A 24,716-nucleotide genomic window follows, 5' to 3' on the forward strand; every position below is an offset into this window, starting at 1 on the left:
AACATGACCAATACGGCTCAACAAGTTACAAGACCTCAACCATACACCAAACAGCTGTTCTATTCCAAAACCCTAATCAAACATGACCAAGACTGGAAAATCCCCTTGCTCTAAAGCTAGACATGAATGTCTACCCATGTGCACACATCAAAACATGTTTAGATAACTGCCCACACACTTCCCAAGGCTGGAGGTATGCAAGACAATGCATGGAAATGGAAATGAACAAATAAAACCCTTCACATTCTTTTTGCACACAAAAGCCCGTGTTGAAACTCATGCAATACCAAGTTTTCCCAATTTTTTGCAAATGTTTTGGTTAGTCACTGAGTCCAAGCCAAAACCATCCTTGTCAAGTTTTGCTGATTCGTGAGCTTTAAAAATATGATCAAAGGCCCTCCTTACTTCTCCCTAGATAAGTTTCCTAAAACTTTTTCTAGCATCTTATAAGTTTGAAAGGAAGACTAGAACCTAAGTCCTGCAGTGAAATTTTCTACAATCACAACTTTACAAAAAGAGTGATCGCCATTGCTCCAAATTTTGTATTTATCAACTCAACAGCCTTATTGGATTGAAGTAATATTGAGGTCAAGTAGAATTAGGCACCTTATTTAGATTTTACACTCCAATAGAGGATACTCCCACTATTTCTTAACAGGAAATGACCAATTTGTATTTAATAATTTTAAATTTTATGTATTTCCCACCTATAGTATATATAATTATGAAAAAAATTGCAATACAAGGTTTATCTGTCAAGTTGCTTATTCCGGTGAAAAACATTAAATCAACTCTCCTTGCAGTGTTCACTTGTTCAACTTATAGCAAGGTAAATAAATGTCTCAAATATTCAAGTTTGTTCTCCTTGAAATGAAAGCCCATATTTCAATTTCACATGAGAACAAAAATAAACAACATTCATTGTTTCTAAAAATCACAAATCCAATGAAAGGGTTAAGGCTGCTAATTTGTGACAGGTTCTTTCTACGCTAGCAAAAGCATTGTAATGAACATTTTGTTTTCAATAAAGTCATTTTCTCTATATTCTTTTGTAAAAGCATGTGCTTACATATGCAAAATCACATCTGTTTTTCATGCAGCATTCTATGTACTGTGACAATTTACAGCACAGGTACTGAAACACACACAGATGACTTTTAGCCCTAGAACCCGTAAAATTTTGACTTTTTAAAATATTAAAAGTTGCTTAGTATTTTCTGGATTTGACCATGTGAATTTTTTTATTACCACACGGTCAAATCCAGAAAATACAAAGCAACAATCAATATGGACTGTGGAAATTTCATGTTTTTAATATTAAAAATTTTCAAAATGTGAAATTATTACTTTGTTGCATAGAAACAGGACTCGGACTTGGCTCGGACTCAGCAAGGCCGACCCAAACTCGGACTCAGGACTTGGAGTCAAACTCGGCTTCAGACTCGGCTGGACTCGGGAAAGTGAAAAACTCAAGAAATTTAGATATTTTTAAAGATTTAAAATTTGTTTCATGCACCCTTTATTGAATACACCTTAAAGACACAATAACATCATCAAACTCGGCTCATTTGATTACATACACAAGTATACATCAATCACATAAGCATAAGCGCAAATTGTAGGTGAAGGAAATAACAAACATAGATTTATAAATATTGTCAAATGTATACAATATTACAAAACTCATGGAATAAAAAATCCATGTTATGATATGATCATCATCAAATGTTCCATACAAATACCAAAGGTAAATACAACTACAAGCCTATGGCTCAGAGGAGCCTGCACACTCCGGCCCCGGCCCCCTGCGAAGGCATCTAAGGTAGGTCCTGGATGATTCGACAGCCATAGCCACTCCCCGTGACACCATGCCATACTCACCAACATCAGGAACATCTATGTCACTATCTACCTCTGAATCTCCTGTCTCTACTCGTGCTCTCCACTCCTCCTCTGCCATGGCTACAGTCTCAGCCTCTATATCTACCTAGTCGATCCAATCAGTGTCAGACTCGGAGGTTAAATTTTCCCTACTTCTATCGACGCAGTTTCCCCCCATATTTTTCAACGGGTAGCGCCCCCAAGGTGGGGTCAAGGGCCAAAAACTCTTTTATTATTTAGTAAAGGCATCAGGTGTTATTTTTCTATTGGCTGACATGTTGTAACCCTAATTTTTCTCATTCTCAAGCGGAGATTGTAGTGAACAAAGACGAGGTTATTCATTTTTAAAAAACTTTTTAAATGCATTTTTTTGGCCTTGTCGCCGGCTGAGTCCCAGGCATGGGACTCGCCGAGTTTGGCGAGTTTATGCCAAACTCGCCAACTCCACAAGTCTGGCGAGTTCGCCCCCTGGACTAGGACGAGTCCGAGTCTGCACTCGCCAGACTCGAGGGGCATAAATCATACTCTGACTCGCCGAGTTTGGCAAGTTCTGGGCGATTTTCCGATCTCTTTGTTGTAAATTGTAACAAAAGTAATTACACAAACTTATAACATCATTTAAAAAGAAATTGTACAGTTTTACAAACAAAAGGAAGGTTAATACCAAGATACAAGATTTTCCAAGGTAGAACAAAAGAACATTTCATGATTAGACCATACCTCAATTCATCATCCAAATATGTAATTTCCAGCTCTCCTTGGGCTTGTGGAGGTGCATCAATACTTATCTACAAGAACAAGGTAGGACTATAAAGTTTCATTCACATCCATAGGATGAGGAAATGAGCATGTTAACAACTAGATGGTTGGAAAAAGATGGGAATCCAAGTGATTACAAAAGACTGGTGAAAAAAGATCAGAATGAAAATAAAATTAACAATAATTCTTAAAATAAGAGCATTGCTCATCAACAAAATCAGAATAAAATATGATAATGCTCACCAAACCAGCAATCTTGAACTTGTCAAATTTTACCGATACTCTACTCCCACTTAGAGGGGTTAAATTTGCTGTTACCTGGAAGATTGCATAATGCTCAAATGTGATCAACAAAGTAACATATGGAAGAAATTTTATAACATTCATAAAAAAATCCTTTTAGGGGAACGTAAGATTACCGAAAGCAATCGATTACATGAATTGGAAAACGATCCATGCAATGAGAAGAAAACATTAAATGAGATGTATGAAACACAATATTCATGGATTTCCCAGCAATAAATGCATGCTTACAATATGAGATATTCCCTGCTAAAATGCCCATAATAGTAGTACAATCATAAAGAAAGCAATTATAATAGCATATATATACAGCAAAATAAAAGTATTATAATTATTATCTCTATACCCTTTTCTGCTCTGTGCATTTATTTATGCAGTGTTAATATATGTATATTGCCTCATCTTCCTAAAATTTGAAGAAACTTTCATACCACTCCACATATGCATTCTTGCTTTAAGTAACTTGGTATTAATCTATGCAATATATAATATCCCTTGCACAGAGTTAGCTCAAATCCACAAGAATTTTTTGTGATCACTCAAATCCTAGCTCTTTATGATCACCAACTTTCTGATGTGAGCAAGATAAGGGCATACAGAGTCTAGAATGATGATAATGAAAATTTAATTAAATTATTGGTGGCTAGCTAACCAATTTACAATAGAAGCAAAGTCATCAAATTGATCAAGCTAAAACAGTTGATAGGATATGCAAATTCAGATCAAGCCAAACTAGTTAAAACAAACAAAATTATGTCAATGCTAAAATGATAGACTATATAACTTGATTTCAATACATGCCATGCTGATAGATAATATTTTCAACAATAATAGGGTCTGACGGATAAACTGACCAGAATCTTTTACAATGATAAACAAGGATCTAAAGGTGAACCAACCAAGATTTCAGTAATCAAATAAATTATTGGCAGTAAACCATCCAATTATTATTATCTTTGAGAGGAAAGTAATTATTACACTTCAAGGAAAATATCCATGTATTATGTCAAATAAATATCCATTATTAAACAAGGAGACATTTCATCAAAAAATTGGAAAGCTAACTAAAAGCACATGAAAATTGAAATTATTACCCGAAATCTATAGCAACACTCAAGAAGAAGGAACAACTAACAACAATCTTCAAGCCCAACTACATTACTCATAAGATGTTCAAAATTTCAAATACAGCTACTTGTAAACACAAACTACTGGTAAAACTAAGCATAACATTAAGACTAGTAGTAATTCCAAAATCTTGACCAAGCAGTGGAATAATGATAAAGAGCAAAAATGTATTGTCCCCTACCTAATTAACATAATTAATCTATTTCAATATACTAAAATTGATTGAGAAACTAATCATGAAGCCAGTCATTGATATTCTTCAACTTATTAGTTATTAACAAGTGCTTATTTGTTTTCCCCTTTAGATGATTAATTTCATTATTCATAGTTCTTAATATAGATATCAGACCCTGCTACTACTTCAGTTTAAGGGAGAAGGGTCTATGTATGTTATTGTTGCCATTTTATGACACCCTTGGTCCATCAATAAGAACCGATAAGAGATACGATCCATGGACCAGCGCTGCCCTAGTTGATCAAGGAGAAAGCATGAAGTGCGAAGTGTTGCCTTGTCCGGAGGAAGTTCCTCCCTTGGCCTTTTCTTTCTTCCCCGGAATTCCGGAACCCTGAGGTTCCGAGGTTCCTCCTCTTTGTCTTCTCTCGCTTTTCCTTATCCGGAACTCCAGAACCCCGAGGTTCCGAAGTTCCTTCCCTTTGCTACCTCTCCTTCTTTTCACGGAACTCTCTTTCTTTCCCTTTCTCTTCTTCTCTCACGAATTCTGGAAGCCCGAGGTTCCGAAGTTCTTTTCTTTTCTTCTTCCCTTCCTTGGAACTCCGGAACCTCGAGGTTCCAAAGTTCCTTTGCACAATTCCGCCTTTTCCTTGCCTCCTAGTTCCCTCGGAACTCCGGAACCCCGAGGTTCCGAAGTTCCTTTCCCTTGCCTTCTCCAGAACCCCGAAACCCTGAGGTTCCGAGGTTCCCTCCTAGCCTTTCCTCTTTCCTTTCTCTGGATCTCCGAGATTCCGAAGTTCTCTTCCTTTGCTTCCCTTTCTTCTTTCCCAGAACTCCGGAACCCCAAGGTTCTGAATTTCCTTCCTTAGCCTTTTTTTTGTTCTCCGGAACCCCAAGGTTCCGAAGTTCCCTACTGTGTCTCTTTCCTCTTCCCCGAAACTCTGGAACCCCGAGGTTCCGAAGTTCCTTCCTTAGCTTTTTCCACTTCGGGAACCCAAGTTTCCGAAGTCCCTGGACTTCTTCCAATTGGTGACACTTCTGTTTGCCACATACGAGTAAACGATTAAATGCAGAAAGTAAATGCACAGAACATAATGGAAATAAATTAAATAACCAGTCTATGTATTAATTCAACAGTCCATGTACATCAAGTGTTTATAACATTAAACCCAGATACGACTATCATGATGATACTGAGAAGGAAAGGTATGCAATATATAATACCCAAAGGGGTGCGACCAACTGTCACCTCCAACTACCCTTCGGGACGACTAACTAACTGCAGAAACTCATAATTACCAACGACAACATAAATATAATATGACAACATAACATAATGATTATTCCCGACAACATCATCCCCCCCAAGAAAAGAAGTCGTCTCTGGACGACTTAATACAAAATAGAGATGACATTAAACAAAACCAAGGTAGAGAACTGCAGGAACTGCAAACGCTAGTCGAGCGTGGAATTCATACACCTGTTGCGTCCTCACCTGAAAACCCTTCTCTGCTACCATCCGATGCTCAAGTGCGGATTTCACCATTAGTGCTGCCTTTGACATCAAAGTCCTCCTGTGCCTAAACCAAACTTGTCTGCAAAACACGCTTTTCAGTCTCAGCCTCCACCAACTGCTACTCAAATGATACTATCTCCCTAGCCAATTTTTCCTCGATAGCCACCCGCGCTACCCTCTCGGCATCCAACTCCTAGGTACGCTGAGCTAAGTCTCACGCTACTCCTGCCTCCAACTTGGTGGTCAACTCCTCCCGAGCCCTCTGTGCATCCACCAAGGCAACCTCACGTCCAACCGAGACATACTCTGAGTTCCTCAAAGCGTACCATTCATGCCTGAAAGTGGCCACAACCCTCTGGCACAAAGGCTAGGAGACGCCTCAAATCCTCCATCACACTCCCCAAAGGCTGATAACGGAACTGAATAACTCCCTGGTGTCGTACGACTTCACGTTCTTGCAATGCCTTCCCTCAAACTCTATATTAATTTAACAGTCTCTATATTAATTCAACAATCTCTTATCTTGGTGCATCACCTCCTTTGATTTCAAACAATTCTCTCTTCTCTTTACCTCTGCAATTTGTTAGGATAGGCCTAGGATTTAGTTTTGAAGTGTTGAGTTGGTTCAACACCTGCACTTGATGGAGAAGGAAGCCGGCCTTCTCCGGAGATTCAACCCCCTTGCGCAAGGTCCCACACTTCGGGGTTGTTTCCATGTTTCACAATGTTGCTAAGTTGATAGCTCAGCAAGGGTGCAAGCTTTTGTGATAACAGTTACCAAAGCACTTAGAGACCAATTACAATAGGTTCCCTCAAAGTTTATAGATCCAAGCCCTTACCTATCTTGAGTCTATACCCTCAAGGCTTATGGGTCGCCGATCCCCACCCTATCTTGGGACTTAACCTATTGCTTGGATTTAGACTGCCCCTCTTTGGAACATCTCATTCCCATCTTCTTAAATACGGACAGTAATAACATGATTCAGACTATAAGTATGCTAATTTCTTATGTATTATGAATATATATGATATTAAGTATGACTGTCATACATATTGCAGTCTATATTAATATTACTATTAAATTCTGCATAAGAACATTATCAGGCATTGTATATTAAGCATACATATTAAGCACATCCTCATGCATACCACCAAGAGCAAGGATGTTACTGTCTGTAACTTAATAACAATTCTGATCTAATCGATGGTGATCTCACTGGATCCTTTTGATTCCTTTCCTTTATATCTCTCAATCCGAGGGAGAGGTCACACCTCTTCATCATTTATATGCCCTTTGGCAAGAGACACATCCTTTGAAAGAGTGCAACTCTTCATTATTTCTGCCTTTTGAAAGGGACACAACCTTTCACAATCAGATCTGCACTTCTCATTCCCAAATTATCCCCTCTTCAAATGAGTTCTCTCCTCCCTTTTATACCTCATATTTGGGGGAGTCACAACATATCATTTCATGCCTTTTGACCATTCATTAACTTTAATCAAATTTTAATTATATTTAATTATATTCTTTTATATTTTAATTTTATTTTTATTTTTTTGTATTTTAATTTTATTATTATCATTTATTATTAAATTATATTTCAAAGTGGGGACATTACAAAAAACCACAGATAGCAGCTGAAATTGAATAAGCTTATACAATTTATATTGATCCAAACATTGAAACACTTACAATGATACCTATAGCAATACTACGGCCTATACCAAGGAAGTACAGTAGGTAGAAATTACCATACGATATGAAAGGCAGGAATATTTATTAGCATCACCAAATTTAACTTCTTTTTAACTTGCATTTGAACACAAGATATTCGATGATCAACAAGGAGATAACCTTTAAAGAGAGGTATCACGGCATTTTGGAAGGTAAAGTGGGTCCCATAAAATAACATTATCCTCCCTAAATAGTATAGCGCTTAGCAGATTTCCTTGTCTTTTCATTTGCTATAGATGGATTTAGAGAGTTTCCTGGATGGCTGCATACATTCACACTTTTTTATTACAAAATATCAAACCTAGGCAATCACATAGAACTTAATGGCAAGTTGTTGTCAGAGTTTGTCTCCTCAAAAGGGCCAGTAGTCAAGAAATAACCCAAATTTGCCTCAACACTTACAGCTAGCAGCAAGTGCAGATATATCAGCAACTTTAATGCCTATGATCAGCAAAACTACAATTGGTGGAAGTTATGCTGTAGGCTACAAAATTATAAATTAAAAGCTCCAAGAACATTAAATAGATAAATAATATAAACCCCTACAACACCACAATGAACTCACAAAACTGAAACATTGGAAATATCATTACTGAAATAGAAATCTTCAACACAACAAACTGGAAACACCCCAAATAACAAAAAAAATCTAAAAACCCACACCACAAATAAACACATGAAATTGAAATCTTCACAACAACAAAAAACTAGAATGGATGCATGCAACACTCCGGTGATCTTTGGATGAAACCACTTAAGGGTTTTCATCTATGAAATTTGAAACCATCTTGCCAAAGGGTTTTCGTCCTCGAGTAAGAGAAGAAGAATTCACATTCATTCTCTATAGAAGAAGTTCATAAAAATAAGAGACCGGCCCTTTTTTTGAGACCAATCCTCTTTTTATAGCTTTTTGAAGGGAAATAATATTATATTATTTTCTTTTTGATTATTATTCCCTCAAAGTCATAAAACCATAAGTGCCATTTTTCACACACCTTTATGCACCTTGTCTCTAGTGACATTTTGAACATTCACTTATATCAACCATTTAAAGCTAGTTCCATAGTTTCAAAAAAGGGGACATGACACAACATTACTTCTAGTTCTTTTCAATCAATACAAATTGTTTGAAATAGCTCAATAGTATTTTTTTGCATTTATTGAGTTCAATTGATCCATAAGGATCAAAGAGAAGATGAAATATCCTGCACAAGACTCTTCATGTTCCATGACTCCTCATGCTCCACACATGACCTTTCATGTTCCACATGACTCCTTACATCTCATGTCTCTTCATTCCAAAAGCATGAGGACGCTTCATTTGCTTTGTTACCACACATTTGAAGACATGAAAGGGCAAATTACATCAAGGAAAGCAAATTTGAGCGTTAAAGTGACTAGAAGATGAAGTTAGCTGAAAAGTGAAACGGTAGATTTTATAAACTAAGAAGAACAACTAGAAGTTATATCTCTTATATTTGTATTTGTTTGTTTTGAGTAACAATGATCAGGTGGACAGCCACTAACGGGGCATGTGGAGTTGATTCCCAAGCCCTCGGGGATCTTGCACAATGGCAGCCTCCATCAAATGGTTGGGTGAAGCTAAATTTTGATGGTGCCTCTCAAGGAAACCCTGGCCCCTCAGGGGCAGGATGTATTCTTTTAAACTAACTTGGTAACACCATATTTACTGCATCCCTTCAACTAGTTCTGGGTACAAACAACATGGCTGAGTTTCAAGCCCTTCTTCATAGGCTTAAATTTTGCGAAGCTCGCACAGTCACCCATCTGGAGATAGAAGACAACTTCCTAGTCATCATCAATGCAATTAGACGAAGGGCCACCCCTAGCTGGCATCTCCAAGCTCTTTGATGAGATTCTCCTTGTACTCAACCGCATCCTAAATACACTGGCCAACTGCGTATACTGTGAAGCCATCTCAGCAGCAAATACTCTTTCCAAGTAAGCAGCAGATGGAGTTACCTCTTTCTCCATTGCTCCCTCGGCATAGCTGGCAGAAGTACTTTCTTGTACCTTGAAGCCGCATTCACTCTTCCATTTTTTTGGCACGCACTGGATGGTCTTTTCCAAGGTGGGTGAGCGTATTCCCCAGTCTACAACCTTCAAATCAATCACTTCAACCTCGATCTGATCTCCTTTCAATACACTTCTCTTTCTCTCTCACAACCATGTAGCACCTTGTGCTGGCAACCAGTTCTATTATCGTCTCATAATCAGATATCTTCCCATTTTTCACCTAATTTAATAGATTGATATCTATACTATTTGCAGTGTTCACCTTAACGAACATATTTACCACCTCAAGTTCTCATTTCCTTCCCATTGATGGTGTGTGCAGGCTCAATTGGCTCGTGTTCGAAGGAGCCACATTTGTAAAAGGCCCAAGTGGAATTTTTTGGGCATTCGGCTTCCCACATTAGACAAAACCACTCACAATGCAGAAATGGATACCCCAATCTGGTAAGTCAGTGCTCATCAATAGATGGCTTATTTGGGCCAAATTACAGACCAACGTTTGAATGTTGTGTTTTTAGCACCAAATGGTCACATGTTGGAGGTGATAAAGATGATGTTGTGTGAGGAATTCATGATTGTTGAGAATCATTACCATGTCAACACAGACATTTCCTCTTGGTCTGTGGCTTCACTCTTAGATTTGGGAGATCCCAAGGGCCAAGTGCTGGAGTTGGCCAACACGCTGGTCAAAACAGACTTTCTTGGCAACCTGGAGCTCATGTTAGCAGCAGCGCACTTGGGAGTGGGCATTCCCAGCCCGGTGGACATTCCCTATTTCCTCAATCATGGCATTCCCAATCTGTGGTACCCTTTTCTAGGTAATTCCAGGGCTATCACCATCCTTGATCATCGTTGCCGAGCAGTTGAGCATTGTGCCACCCTGAAGAAGATCACTGATATTGAGCCCTCTTTGGGTACAGAATGGATGACAGCCTTCATGAAGAAGGTCGTGCAGGAACAACACCCTAAGGAGAAGGCTGGTGAGCAGGCTTCTGATGAAGAAGACTGATTCCCTTTTACAACTAGAAGAAAATGATGCATATGGTCGATTTTTTAGTCATGTTGTTTATAGCATCCATGGGTTTATGTCTATAGTACAGTTATGATTTTCTGCTAGCATAGCAGTCATGATTTCTGATTGCATAAGCAGTTTTTGCTATGCTTTACATTGTAATGTCTGCTCATTACAAGAGCATCTATTTTGGTTTGGCTCCTTAGCCGTTACAATTCCACTATGTACAAATACTTTTAAATTTTAATTAATATAAATACTCCGTTTACTTATCAAAAAAAAATAATGATCAGGTAGACAAGTGATTGCGGCTACCAACTGATTTTTCCTTATCTTGAGGTTTGCCATGATTAAAAATACCTTGCGTTGGGTTACAAACTTTCTTTGTTAGTTATTATTTCCAGCACTAAACAACATTCCAGCCCTTAATTGATTGTCATTTTTTTTTCAAGTAGCATAGTAACATAAATTGTTATGTTTTGTTGATTTCTTTTGTAAACTAGGGAAATCATGGATCGTTTTGGTATAGGAATTGTTAATCCTTAGAATTTGTAATAAATTTTTATCTGAGTGACCAGGTCTTTGAGGCATAATGAGTTGCTACCTTGCAATCTTGAGATCTCTACTCAAAGTAGAAAAAGAAGGTGAGAATGGATAATCTGGACCAGTCAAATTTAAGTTATCAAAAAACAAAACTTTACATTATATTTCTAAAAGACAACTTATAATTAATTATTTAAAAGGTTATTATAAGTGATTGAATAAAGTGACACTAAAAGATTATTATTTAAAAAGTTATAAATAGGCACCTTTTAGGGCATCTGGATAATTTTCCTTTAAAAAATTCATTCTTCCCCTCAATAATGAAAGTGACTTTTTGAGAACTTTTAATTAAATATTACTTTAAATGATCCATTTTAATGTCATTTTTAAATAATATCTTTTTAAGTCACTTGTACCCACGCCTAGTGCTAACACTTTTTTGGCTCTTTTAAAAACACTCATGACATAGGCCACCCTTCTTTAAAATAAATAAAGATAAGTTTCCTTTATAATATACAGTCACCTTAAGACAACTTGAATTATTTATTTAATTACTTTTATCTACACATCCCAAAATCTTAAGAAAGTTAGTGCTCTCCAAGAATGTTGGAAATCTCCAAGAATGTGGAATGCTCCCTAATAGTTGGATCTGCACTTGGAAAAAACCATTGTATTCATCTTGACCCCTAGAAACCTTTGCCATCATCAAAAAACTGGTTTTGATAAAACTGGTGCTCTCCAAGAATCTTGGAATGGACTGAAAAAGGGACATTGCATTCTCTAGCAATGGTCCACTCAAATCCCTAGCCGGTGGAGTCTTAAACCCCTTACCAACAACTATCAATGCATTTACCAACACTTCCCATTATGGACTAATTGCCACATTAAAAAAATATATTATTGTAATACCAAAAGTGTGTTGCTGCCATTCTAGCCTCATCGTATTTCTCCTTGTTCCAAGAGATGCCTTCAATAAAAGGTTGGCGCCTCAAGCAACTGTGAGGAATAAAGAAATTTGGTGAAGATGGAAGAACATAGAACTCCCATGAGTCTTAGTAATGGAGGAAAGTGGATGCTAAATGAATGGGCCGATAAAAGAACCTATGGATGATTTTAGATTGAAACTCATCGCTATTGCAACTACTTACCTTATCCTCTTCCTTTCATTTTTCTTCGTATCAAAACTAGTAAGTAGGGAATCAATTTCTCTCCTCACTTCACACACAACAAAACATACCTTCATATCATGTCCAAGTATTAAGCAAGATAGTATTTTAACCTAAGTTACTGGTTCCGGTTCGGATTCAGGTTCGGATTCGGATACGGATTCGCGGATTCAGCAAAAAAAAAAAAAAATTTGGGTACAGGTACGGGTTCGTCCGTATATATATATATATATATATATATATATATATATATATATATATATATATATATATATATATTTTAATTTTATATATATATATATTTTTTAATTTTATATATATATATATGTTCAAACTTCAAACATCAAAATTATATATGTTCACAGTTCAAACATACAAATATTAAGATTAAAAAATTTGTTTTTTAATTGTTTTATTTGTTTTCTAACCCGTGGGCCCTGTTTATGGGAACCCACGGGCTTGGGTTCACCCGGGTCCTCCTGGGTTCGACGCAGGACCCACAGGGAACCCAGCCGCCTGGGCAGGACCCGGGTGGGACCCAGGTCGAACCAGGCATGGACCAAGACCGGGCATGGACCAGGACCAGGACCCAGCCATTTTTGGCAAGAACCGGTAACTAAGATTTTAACCTATTGATGCCATAATAATAATAGCTAACCTAGCCCTTGCCATCACCTACTATGCCATGCTTCTATAGAGGGTCTTTGCTGCCTTGAGTTGAACTTAACCATTGCTCATTTTAACATTTGAAAAAAATCGGTAGGGTTTTGAAAAATAAAATGGAAGGGTAAACATTCAAAGTTAAAATAGAACAAAAGACTATCAAGAAGGCTTTGAAATGAGAAAAATTAAAAAAAGGGCAGCATATAACACCTCAGTTTTCAGCATTTGTCATTTGAAATTCAAAAAAGAATAGAAAAAAATTAGATACATATTGTAGACACCTAAAATTGTCCATCTTAATTAAATAAATATTTTATTTATTTAATTGGTCCCACTTCCTCTATTAATTAAATAAATCTTTATATATTTAATTAATTCATTAGTTTTTTCACTCTGACACATCATTTATCTCTTAATTCTCCTCTACCTACCCCCCTCATTATTTTATTATTTTTCCTAACTACCCTCTTATTATTTTATCATTTTCTATACCTACCCTCTAATCCTAGCCGACCATTTATTTATTTTCACCTCTTAATCTTATCCCTCCATTTTCTAAAGTGTCTTCTATATAAGAGGATTCTTTTATCCTTCTAAGCCTAATAAGCAATTTAGCAATCTGGCAATCTAGCATTGGAGCGTACTTTTTGCATTCTAGCATTATTATTTTGTATCTATCATATTTCAAATCTTCATTCACCATAGCTTCTTGTGCGTGTGCTTCTAAGAGCATCATTTTTTAACACAAGATCTTGGTTGATAGAAGTGCAATGGAGTAGTTTATAGCATACATGTGTGTTTTTACTTTTTAGTTTAGATTTTGGTTTGCATTGTGTGTGTTTTGCAGGTACTCTATTGAAGATGTTGAAATAAATCTGAATCTTGTCCCATAAGATTTCAGATATATTCTTTTTTTCATCCACACATATCATTGTCAACTCCACTTTTTATTTAAATTGCAAGAATCGGGTATAGCACCCACTACAAACTGCAGTGCACCTAGTAAACTTTTTAATGTGACCAGTGACAATGATGCAACACATCATAGAGTACCACGTGGGCTGGGGGGAGACTAGACCTCGTGGGCTGGGGGGAGACTAGACCTCGTGACCTCATATTTTACCATTGGAAGCTCTCACCAATCAAGCTAGGCCCCCAGCCCCATTGTCAACTACACTTCAAACTCAATTCAATCTTCAAATATTCCTTCCAAACACTATCTCAACATTTGAATCAGGTTATTTTGCTATCTACTACACCTCTGGAAGATAAAATCAGAAAAATAAAAAATAAAAATGTGAATTTGGGCACATCTATTTTATATATTTTGCGCAAGAGTGTCTAACACCAAAACTTTTGAATCAGATGCTAAGAGTCAGCTAAGTTTTTTTATACACTCAGACGAGTCCTGCTGATTCCACGGACCAAACTCAATGCACGAATCTTGGTGGCTCACCATGGTTGCAAGCATTCTTGCGAGTTATGATGAGTCCATAATGCCATTTGAAACTATGCTATGAAAGGTGGGTTCCACCAATTCCAGTTTCTTCAATCCACCGATCCATCAAACAGATCACCAACTAGCTACATTACTTAGGATGGATGCCAAAGGATTATATTATGGGCCCAAAGTCATGTGCTAAGACTTGGGTGGGTTTGTGATGACAACATCCAAGGAATCATTATGTGCAAAGAGGAACAAGTAGCAGATGGAAAGTGGAGCTTTTGACCAAGCAATAAAGTCTCCAAAAGGACAATAATTTGGCCACACAGCAGATTTGGCAGCAGCAGCAATCTATTTTCTCATCCAAGCATTAAAATCTGGAAGATGACTTTCAGAAAGAAACTGCCAATAAAAATGACTTATTGGAAGCCCATTAGTAGAACTAGATGTAGTGTCAAGTGAGCTTGTTTGGATCTAAAAGTAGATTCAACTGAGCACCAAAAGACAGAGACCAAAATGTTGATGCTTTGGCTGAAGATGAAGATGAAGATGGTGAAAGTGACACTAAGAATTGATGTAATAGTAGAGGAGAAAAGCAAGGAAGTGAGCCTGTAAACAGACATATAGATTTTGACAAAATTGCTAGAAGGCTAATCCTTTTTAGCAAAAGCAGCCTACCAATTTTAAGCCACCACCCAAGTTAGCTGCAGTGCTGTACGCTATCCCCCCCACCAGTTTTTTCTGAAGTATTGTCAAATCCATTTTGGGGAAGGGAGGAAGGAATGGAGGGTCAAATGTAAGTGATTTAGTTAATGTCTTAACTAGTTCAGGCATTCCATATTGTCATTTGCAATGGTCCAACATTTGTCATAGATCAGCCCTGAAGACTAAATAATATATAATTATATTGAAAAAAAATAAAATAATGTCAGTTTTATTATTCAAGCCAGAGTTACTTACTGTATAGCTACAATTAAAACTTTGGTTTGCCAAGGTCATTGGGCGGTTGCCAATTATTTTCCCTAATTCCCACACCTGTTTTCCTTAGGCATGTACTGTCATGGCCTAGAGTAACAAGGGCAGCTCTTGCATGTACATTCTCCCAAGCCTATAAGACAGTTTACTTTGATATTGCTATAATACAATCATTGTTGCTTCTATATTATGCTACTCTCATTTTACTGTACTGTATTTTTGTTCATATTTATTTATATATAATTGTGTTGCTGGGTTTATGGTACATCTAGAATAGGCAACCTACAGTTTGTAGAAATGAGTAAATAATAATATGCATTGCAAGCACTAACCAATAACTAACCTAATATTTTCTCTTGTAAAATCAAAATCAAATAAATAGTTCACTGCATTGGCTAAAAGTTAGCTACTAATGAAATTTTCTGAATGTTATTGCCCACATGTACATATAAGTGAGATTCAGGAAGCATGAATGCATGTGCCCATGACCACTACTAAATAATAATTTGCATAAAAATGAACAAGAAAGAATAAAGACGTACCTGATTATAGAAAGGCCAAGTCTCCAGATTTTGTGCCCTTAGAGTATAATTATTAATTGCTTGATATATTTTCCCATTGGGCCTTAAAAACTTTGGCCTCTACACAAAATATACAAAACCAAGCATAAATATACAATAGATTCAATATTTTGTGCTGAAAGTAAACTACATTTTTTGCTTACCATAGATTCAAAACTGTGCTATGAGAATAACACTAATAATCATAAAAGCTCACAATCTATAGTAATCAACTTGAACTAAAAAACTATTATCAATGTTAGAAAAAAATGAAATAGTTTATGAGATTGAAAATTACAAAGATGAAATGGGTGATGAGAGTACCTAAAGCATCTTATATTTCAAATAGAAATAGTAATATTTCAAAAAACTTATAAGGAAAAACTAGGAAAGCAAGCAATACAGCCAAGTACTAACAAGACTCCCTAACTCAAACACAGCAAAGAAGAAGCCATATGGACTTGTATGGTCTATAAGAATATATTGTATGCAATGCCAAGACCGGTCATCTAGTGCCCTACATCAAAGGACATGCATCATATAGTGATCGATTTTGTGAATTTAGGTGGTTAAGAAATCTTTTATCTTCATTGCCACACAAACATCATTAGAGAAACTAGCTAAGGTTGATCATGACCTATGCCAGCTCTTCCTCTTGCACCAACCCAATCGTCTTCACATCAAAGGAAGATGGTAAATGGTGGTTATACATTAAATACAAAGCCTTAAACAATATTATTGCGAAAAAAACTGCTATCCATGTCGAAGGATGTGTTGTGACATTTTCACACATCGCCCCATTGCAAATGGGAACCCTCACTTTTAGCTTGGTAGTATAGTGGTTTCAGCTTAGTCATCTAGCTTGGCAAATAAAATTTGCTATCTTTAACCTCTTGCTTGTGAGGGGATGCAAAGCCTTTGTCGTCAAGATGTGATCAAGTCGGGTAGTCTAGCAGCAGTCAAGTCTCCCTTTGGATTGATTTGGAGTCTTTGCAGCTCTACGTGCTCAAGTGACAGGTGAGAGTCAAGGTACTCCTTGGGTGATGCTTCACAATGCAACCTCTAGGTCAGGTCAAGGTGAGTCTCAGGATAGATAAGTAGTCAAGTGAGCAGGACACCCTTAGGTCAGGATGAAGAGGAAAGAATTAATCACGCCTAAGTAAATGAAAAAGGGGGAAGTATGAAAAGAATACAAGTTAGTTTTCCTTGGATTTCCAAGAGGAAACTCAAAGATGAAACCCTCACAGTGACAGAGTCAACCTCAAGAAAGGATAAAGTTCAAATGCAGTAGTGATTCCATGAGTGCTAAAATCCACGACTTGGATACCTTTTGATCAATGTGAGTGAGTGATGATGAGATGCAATGTTTATCTTTCAAATCCACACTCAGGATTGTTTGCCACATACGGGTAAACGATTAAATGCAGGAAGTAAATGCACAGAACATAATGGAAATATATTAAATAACCAGTCTCTGTATTAATTCAACAATCCATGTACATCAAGTGCTTATAACATTAAACCCAGATACGACTATCATGATGATACTAAGAAGGAACGGTATGCAATATATAATACCCGAAGGTGTGCGACCAACCGTCACGTCCAACTGCCCTTCGGGACGACTAACTAACTGACTGTTGTAACTCATTATTACCGACAACATAAACATAATATGGCAACATAACATAATGATTATTCCCGACAACAAGGATGAGGTGCTCAACCATTCAATGAATAAGGTGAAGTGCTTGGTGAAAGTGATTTCGTACTTAGAATAATTTTTGTAGAAGCAATACAACACCAAGTCAATCTTGTAACAATACTATCTTTCACTTTGTGAAATCGATGGACTTGAAAGATGAAAATAAGTTTTGTCCACCACCTTGTGAAATCCACACCCAGGTAGAATCCATGACTTGGTGACCTTGAGGTGAGAGCGAAAAAAGGTTGCACTTAATTGAATTTAGCCTTAGAATCCTCCAAGTTCGCAAGCAAAGGTCTTCGATGATCAACTTGAGCAAGGAATGATGAAATCAACTTGAAGAGGAAGTCATTGGGTTTATCCATGAGTCACCAAAATCCACAACCTTGCTAAATCCACAACCTAGTGATGGTGACTCCAACTAGTCTCCCAGTGCAAGAAATTCACAATCAAGAGTTATTGAAGGTATTGATTGAGTGAGTTGCATCATCCTCAAGTGTTGATGAATAATCTTGAACTAGGTGAAGTGAAATGAAGATCAAGTCGAGGTGGAGGTCACACTTGCAATGTTTGTCCTTGAGTTGCTCATATCCATGACCTAAGAGGTGTGGTAATGACTTTTGTCCTTGAGTTGCCAAAATCCACGACTCAAGCATGAAAATGGCAAGGTTGATCCATGAAGTGAAGGAGAAACGATGAACTTACTCAATCCTTGACTTGGAGAATGAAGATCAACAACATGATGAAGGTGAAGTAATTGACTAAGTGTTGGGATTGGCAAGCTTGAATGATGATGATGATGACTATCCTCCACTTGCAAGAACCCACGCTTTGCCAAAATCCACAACCCTCCAAAATCCATGACCCTCCAAAATCCACAACATGAGAAATCCATGACTTGGAGGTGGATGGTAGTAAATTGTCCATGGGTTGAGAGAATCCACGACCTAGTGAAGATAAGTGCAACATCCATATGTTTGAATAAATGAGTGCCAAGTGAAGTGAGTTCATGATGTGATGAAGTGATCAATGCAATCAATAACTTGGAGGTGGATGTGAGCAAGTTTGTCCATGGGTAGTGAACATCCATGACGAGCAAAAATCCACAACTTTGGGGCGAGGGGCAACAATTCTATCCTTCACTTGGAGAAATCCACAATTTGTAGGTCTTGAGGGTCAAAATCAAGTAAGAGTTACACTAACAAGTTTATCCTTGAACCTTCAAAATCCATGACTTAATGCCCTTAATGCTCAAAGTGGATGAGAATGGAGGTGTGCGAATTTGTCCATGAAGAGATGAAATCCACTGTTAAAGTGGATCAGATATATATATAGGTAATTTTTAATTTTAATATAGTACTTATTCACAAAGATGTCAACTGCTGTACATCCAAGGATAAATTCTGCTGAATGTATTTGTCACAGTATTAACCACTTTTGCTTATTCCTTTGACTGCAGATTACAACTTGCAATGGAGTATTCTTCACACTAGTGATTACCACTTCCACGGCAGCCACCCTTGATGTCGACGTGCTGACTGTCGCTATCTTTTGTCGATATCGACCTGCAGATTGTTTCTTACTTATCACATTAACCTTGCCTTCAATCCAAGTAGATGCAGATTGCAACATGTGATACACACAGTTGGTTATCTCTTCCACAGCTGTCACATTTCCAGATTGTCGATCTGCTGGTCTCTTTTTTCATCTTATCTGACTTTCATTGACAGCATGCTATTTAAAGCAATAGTGTGTAAGAACCCAACTTGGCTCTCCTCTGCTGACTGTTTCTTTTGAATGCAATAGATTTGAATTTGTTTTGGTTTTTGAATGTTTATAGATTTTTTTGTGTTTTTTTTTGGTAATAATGAGCAATGAAACAATACTGGAATAAACTCCTATGCTTAAAATAATACTGGAACAATAATATTACTGCTGGAATTAATTTACGAAACTATCAAGGGAATGTTTGTTCTGTTTTATGGCCAATATGCCTGGAAAACAAATTCATTACAATGTAAGATAAAAACCTGATTTTTGCTGTCCCAGTAGTTGAAAAAATCTGCCAACTGCAAATTTTAATTTTTTGAAAAAATTACTGTTCACACGGTACTGTAGCAATCCGTACGGCGGCACTATTCACGCGGTGCTGTTCACGCGGCACTGTAGCAGTCCGTACGGCGGTACTGTAGCGTTTACTGTAGCGCGGGTACTGTAGCAGCAATTGTATTTTGAAATGATTGCTTCAATTTTGATTTTTAATGGCTGCCAAATGAAACTGTAGGTCTGCAATTAATATATATTCGAAAATCTGCATACCCTAGATGTCTTCCCTTCTTTTTAAAGCCCAAATAGAACTCCAGAATGAAGCTCTCCTGAAATGCCAAATTTAGTGGATATTTCACCACCTCAAATGGTTGCAACACTGAAGAATTGTCGCTCTCCAATGGCTGACTGAATCAGAAACCCTTGGCTTCTTCTCCCAAGTTCATAACAAACAAATATCAATTCTCTGGATGGATGATATAAAATGAGCTCTTAAGTCCCTTCTTATTCTTTCTTATGAGAGCTCGAACACTTTCTAGGCCAATGTGGGATTAAAGACATATTCACACATTATAATATTAAAGTGACTTTATTATTATAAAGTTACTTTATAACTTTATAATAACATTAAAATATTTAAATAAATCACTTAAGTCACTTTTAATTAAATTAATTAAATATAAAGTCACCTTTTTTAATTTTATTTTATTTAATGACTTAATAAGAAATTAATTTAATCAATTTCTCCTTATTTCTCCACTTAGCCTTCGGAGAATGTAAAGGCTAAGAACTCCAATGAGATGCTAAAAAGGTGGGGACATTACATAGTGGTCCACAAAGGAGTCACGACTCCTTGTGGAATCGACATGATTCCTCAAGGAGTCGTGACTCCTATGTGGAGTCACGTCGGCATCCATTAACTAAAACATAACCCACGATAATATCGTCAGTCTTGCAAGAGATATAATCGGTTAACCAAACCGATAGTGATATGCTATCATTTGCAATGAATCGATAATGTTAATTAATGAATTAATGTAATTAATATTATGAATAATTAGTAATTACTAATTATTCATAATATTGATTATAATATATAATCATAATATTAACCAATCAATACATAAATGATTACATAAATATATATCTATATGTGAGCAGAATAATATGGATAGATATATGGATGAATACAAGAGAAATGTCTAAGGTCGTAACGCCAATTAGACATTTGATTCATCCGACCGATGCTATCTATTTTAACACTCCCTCTTAGCAAGGGAGGATAATCTTCTATCCTACAACACTTTATTGTGATCACAATAGATTCATCTATAAAAGAAAGATATCACCTCACTGTGATATCTGAAGATATGGCATATCCACAGCTATCATGTCTCATGATATCCACCATGATCTCGTAATGTAATACCCACCATTATGGCTTGTCCACAGATATCACGTCTCATGATATCCACCTTTATGGCAAATTTAAGGATATTGATTCATGGCATGTCCACGGATATTACGTCACATAATATCCACCATGAACATCTATGTTAGTAACATCATCTAGCATGGCACATCCACGGATATCATTTCTCATGACATCCACCATGAACAGATATTACTTAGAGATGACAACTATCATGACATGTCCACAGATATCACGTCTCATGATATCCATCATGATGGTAAGATCAATATTGTTAGATCGTCATCTTACAATAAAAATTAGAAATACAAGTGTCCATCATTGAGAGATCGTCACCTCCAGATAATGTTCACAGGGGCTCAACAAGAACTGAACCAATGTAGTCATGGAGTCACACACATGACACTTAATCATGAACCATATCAGATTAATAAAATTTTATTAATAAGAGTTTACACTTTAAACACCTTAAAGCATACATTAGTATTATGAAACCAAATCAATGTAGCTTGGACTCAATCTCAGCTAAAGCTACATTTTCTACCATACCAAGCTTACCTCAAAAGTATGCAAACTTTATTCTAGAGAGAGGCTTGGTGAGGGTATCTGTAGTTTGTTCATCTGTACTAATATATCTCAATTGAATAACATACCTTTCCGCTTGATCTCCGCATGCCTTGACCTTTCATGAAATGCAAGGTTGGAGTCTGCATCACTCTTGGTGTATTCCAAGCTCACCAAGTCTCCATCTATTCAGGAACCTCATGACCTAGGAGTCAGTGTAAAGGCTTTCCAAACTATATATATGAGACTTCATCTCATGAAGCATAGTCTTATGATTGATCATTAGAGAAATTAACTTGACATAGTCCACTCCCTCTGAATCAATATGATCAAGATCCTCGGATATCAATCGAAGCATATTCTCTTAACTACTCCCTCTATCATGGAAGCATCCCCTACTCACATGGTCCCAATCATGGAAGATATCTTGCTTCAGGAGACTTTCATCATCTGGTATGATCTTCATACAGTTGGAAGTGCTAGATCCACAACCACCATGGATCTACTGTCATAAGATTGAGCCCTAGGCAGGAATATGACCATCCTAAGATTTAGAACAAAATCTCCTTGCAATATGCTCCCTCTCACTGGGAAAGCCTTCTTGTCTCAACTTGCTTTGTAACCCTAGATGCTATCATCATCTACACAAATGCCTCCAAGGCTTTCACAAGTAAATTGTTGCACTTCTGCAGGTAAATATTTGTTTTATAAAAGAAATTGAAATGCAAAATCTCAGAATCTCCACTAAAGTCCTTTGTATATTCCTCCTAAATTTCAATCTCTTCATCACAAATAGAACTTCAAAACTCTATAACCTCTTCCAAGTCAGAATATGAATCCATCTTAATCCTTTTGCAGATAGGTCTCACCAACATTTGCAATGGAAGCTTGAGGCATAGTCCTGGTTGGACGTTGCATTGCATAGTGCTCATATTTGTCACATCTAAAACATTGGATTTCTGAAATATCCTTCCTTCTTTTGAATGTAGGAGCACCACTGGATTCCTCATCTTTCTTTCTTTTGAAATATCCTTTCTTACCTTTCATCTTTGAGCAATGCGAGGCAAGAACATGAATGTCTTCATTTATAGAGCTTTGGCCAATGGCTCTTATCGCCAATCTAGACTCTTCTTGAATGCAATCAGTTTTTAGACGATCAAACTTAGGAAGTCTAGATCGTGCACTTATCCCTTGAATGAATGATTCCCAAGAAGAAGGGAGACCATTGAGGGCTAACATGGTTAACTCTTTACTTTCAATTGTGTGACCAATGGTGGAGAGCTGGTCTCTCAGTTCTGTTATCCTCATGAAGTATGAGGTGATAGATTCGCCCTTGATCATCTTTACATGATGGAGTTGTTGCTTTAGGGAAAGAGCTCGACTTGTGTTGTTTATCTCATACATGTTCTCTAATGATTTGAACATGTCAAAGGCAGTCTCCATCTTGGAGATAATTGGCACGATATGATCTTTCACTGAGTCAACTAACATCTTCATGGCTTTATTGTTCTTTCTCATCCATTGAAGCTTTTTATCTTCTTCTTCTGATTCTGGTATAGCTTTCTTTACGAATTCATCTAATTCGTTGTCTCTTAAGGCAATCATAATCCTAAACTTCCAAGATACAAAGTTGGAAGCTCCTTCAAGGCAATCCTCAAATCTAACACCATTCACCATTGTGACTTATAGAAGAGAGTGAGGAAATTGAGGATATATAGAGAGTAGTCTCGCCTATATAAATCTGATCTTGATCTTTTCTTATGCTGGCTCTGATACCATGTTAAAGTGGATCAGACATATATATAGGTAATTTTAAATTTTAATATAGTACTTATTCACAAAGATGTCAACTGCTGTACATCCAAGGATAAATTCTGCTGGATATATTTGTCACAGTATTAACCGCTTTTGCTTATTCCTTTGACTGCAGATTACAACTTGCAATGGAGTATTCTTCACACTAGTGATTACCACTTCCATGGCAGTCACCCTTGATGTCGACGTGCTGACTGTCGCTATCTTTTGTCGATATCGACCTGCAGATTGTTTCTTACTTATCACATTAACCTTGCCTTCAATCCATGTAGATGCAGATTGCAACAGGTGATACACACAGTCGGTTATCTCTTCCACAGCTGTCACATTTCCAGATTGTTGATCTGCTGGTCTCTTTTTCATCTTATCTGACTTTCATCAACAGCATGCTATTTAAAGCAATGGTGGTCCACAAAGGAGTCACGACTCCTTGTGGATTCGACATGATTCCTCAAGGAGTCATGACTCCTGTGTGGAGACACGTCAGCATCCATTAACTAAAACATAACCCACAATAATATCGTCGGGCTTGCAAGAGATATAATCGGTTAACCAAACCGATAGTGATATGCTATCATTTGCAATGAATCGATAATGTTAATTAATGAATTAATGTAATTAATATTATGAATAATTAGTAATTAATAATTATTCATAATATTGATTATAATATATAATCATAATATTAACCAATCAATACATAAATATATATCTATATGTGATCAGAATAATACGGATAGATATATGAATGAATACAAGAGAAATGTCTAAGGTCGTAATGCCAATTAGACATGTGATTCATCCGACCGATGCTATCTATTTTAACATCCACGACCCTAGGATGATATCTCCAACTTGTTCTTGAGTGCAAGAAATCCACGACTTTGAGTGACTTGATGAGGTGATCACAAAAGTTGGGTGAGATCCACGATTTAATGACTTAATGCTTAGAGGGGCTTAGACAAGAGAGTTCGCCTCAAATCAGCTTCACCTTCATTTTTATCCTTCACTTCACGGAATCCACAACTTAGAGCTCTTGAGGGGTATGTTAGAGGATTGTTGTAATGATCAAATTTGTCCTTGAACCTTTAAATTTCACAAACAAGGTGTTTTAATGATCAAGATAGGTGAGAGCTGAAGTGAATGATTTTATCCATGACTTCATGATCAAATGCAAGATTCGTCCATCACTTCCCAAAATCCACAACTTGAAGATGGAGAGCAACACTTGTCCTTGACTATGTGAAATCCATGAAATGA

General features: G+C 36.9%; 1 protein-coding gene across 2 annotated transcripts in view; it reads right to left on the minus strand.

Annotated features, from left to right (window-relative positions):
- Positions 1-24,716, minus strand: part of LOC131069419 (probable plastid-lipid-associated protein 4, chloroplastic) — an 80,108-nt gene that overhangs the window by 4,077 nt on the left and 51,315 nt on the right. Inside the window, exons 3-5 of one of the 2 annotated variants that reach the window (XM_058004835.2) lie at positions 15,877-15,975; positions 2,884-2,958; positions 2,602-2,669 (exon numbers count right to left, since the gene is read on the minus strand). In XM_058004835.2, coding sequence (XP_057860818.1) covers positions 2,602-2,669; positions 2,884-2,958; positions 15,877-15,975 — 242 coding nt within the window. The remainder of the gene's footprint in view (positions 1-2,601; positions 2,670-2,883; positions 2,959-15,876; positions 15,976-24,716) is intronic. The other variant, XM_058004836.2, reaches the window with a different exon arrangement.

This window comes from Cryptomeria japonica, chromosome 10 (genome assembly GCF_030272615.1).
Source record: "Cryptomeria japonica chromosome 10, Sugi_1.0, whole genome shotgun sequence".
In the NCBI taxonomy this organism is placed as follows: Eukaryota; Viridiplantae; Streptophyta; class Pinopsida; order Cupressales; family Cupressaceae; genus Cryptomeria; species Cryptomeria japonica.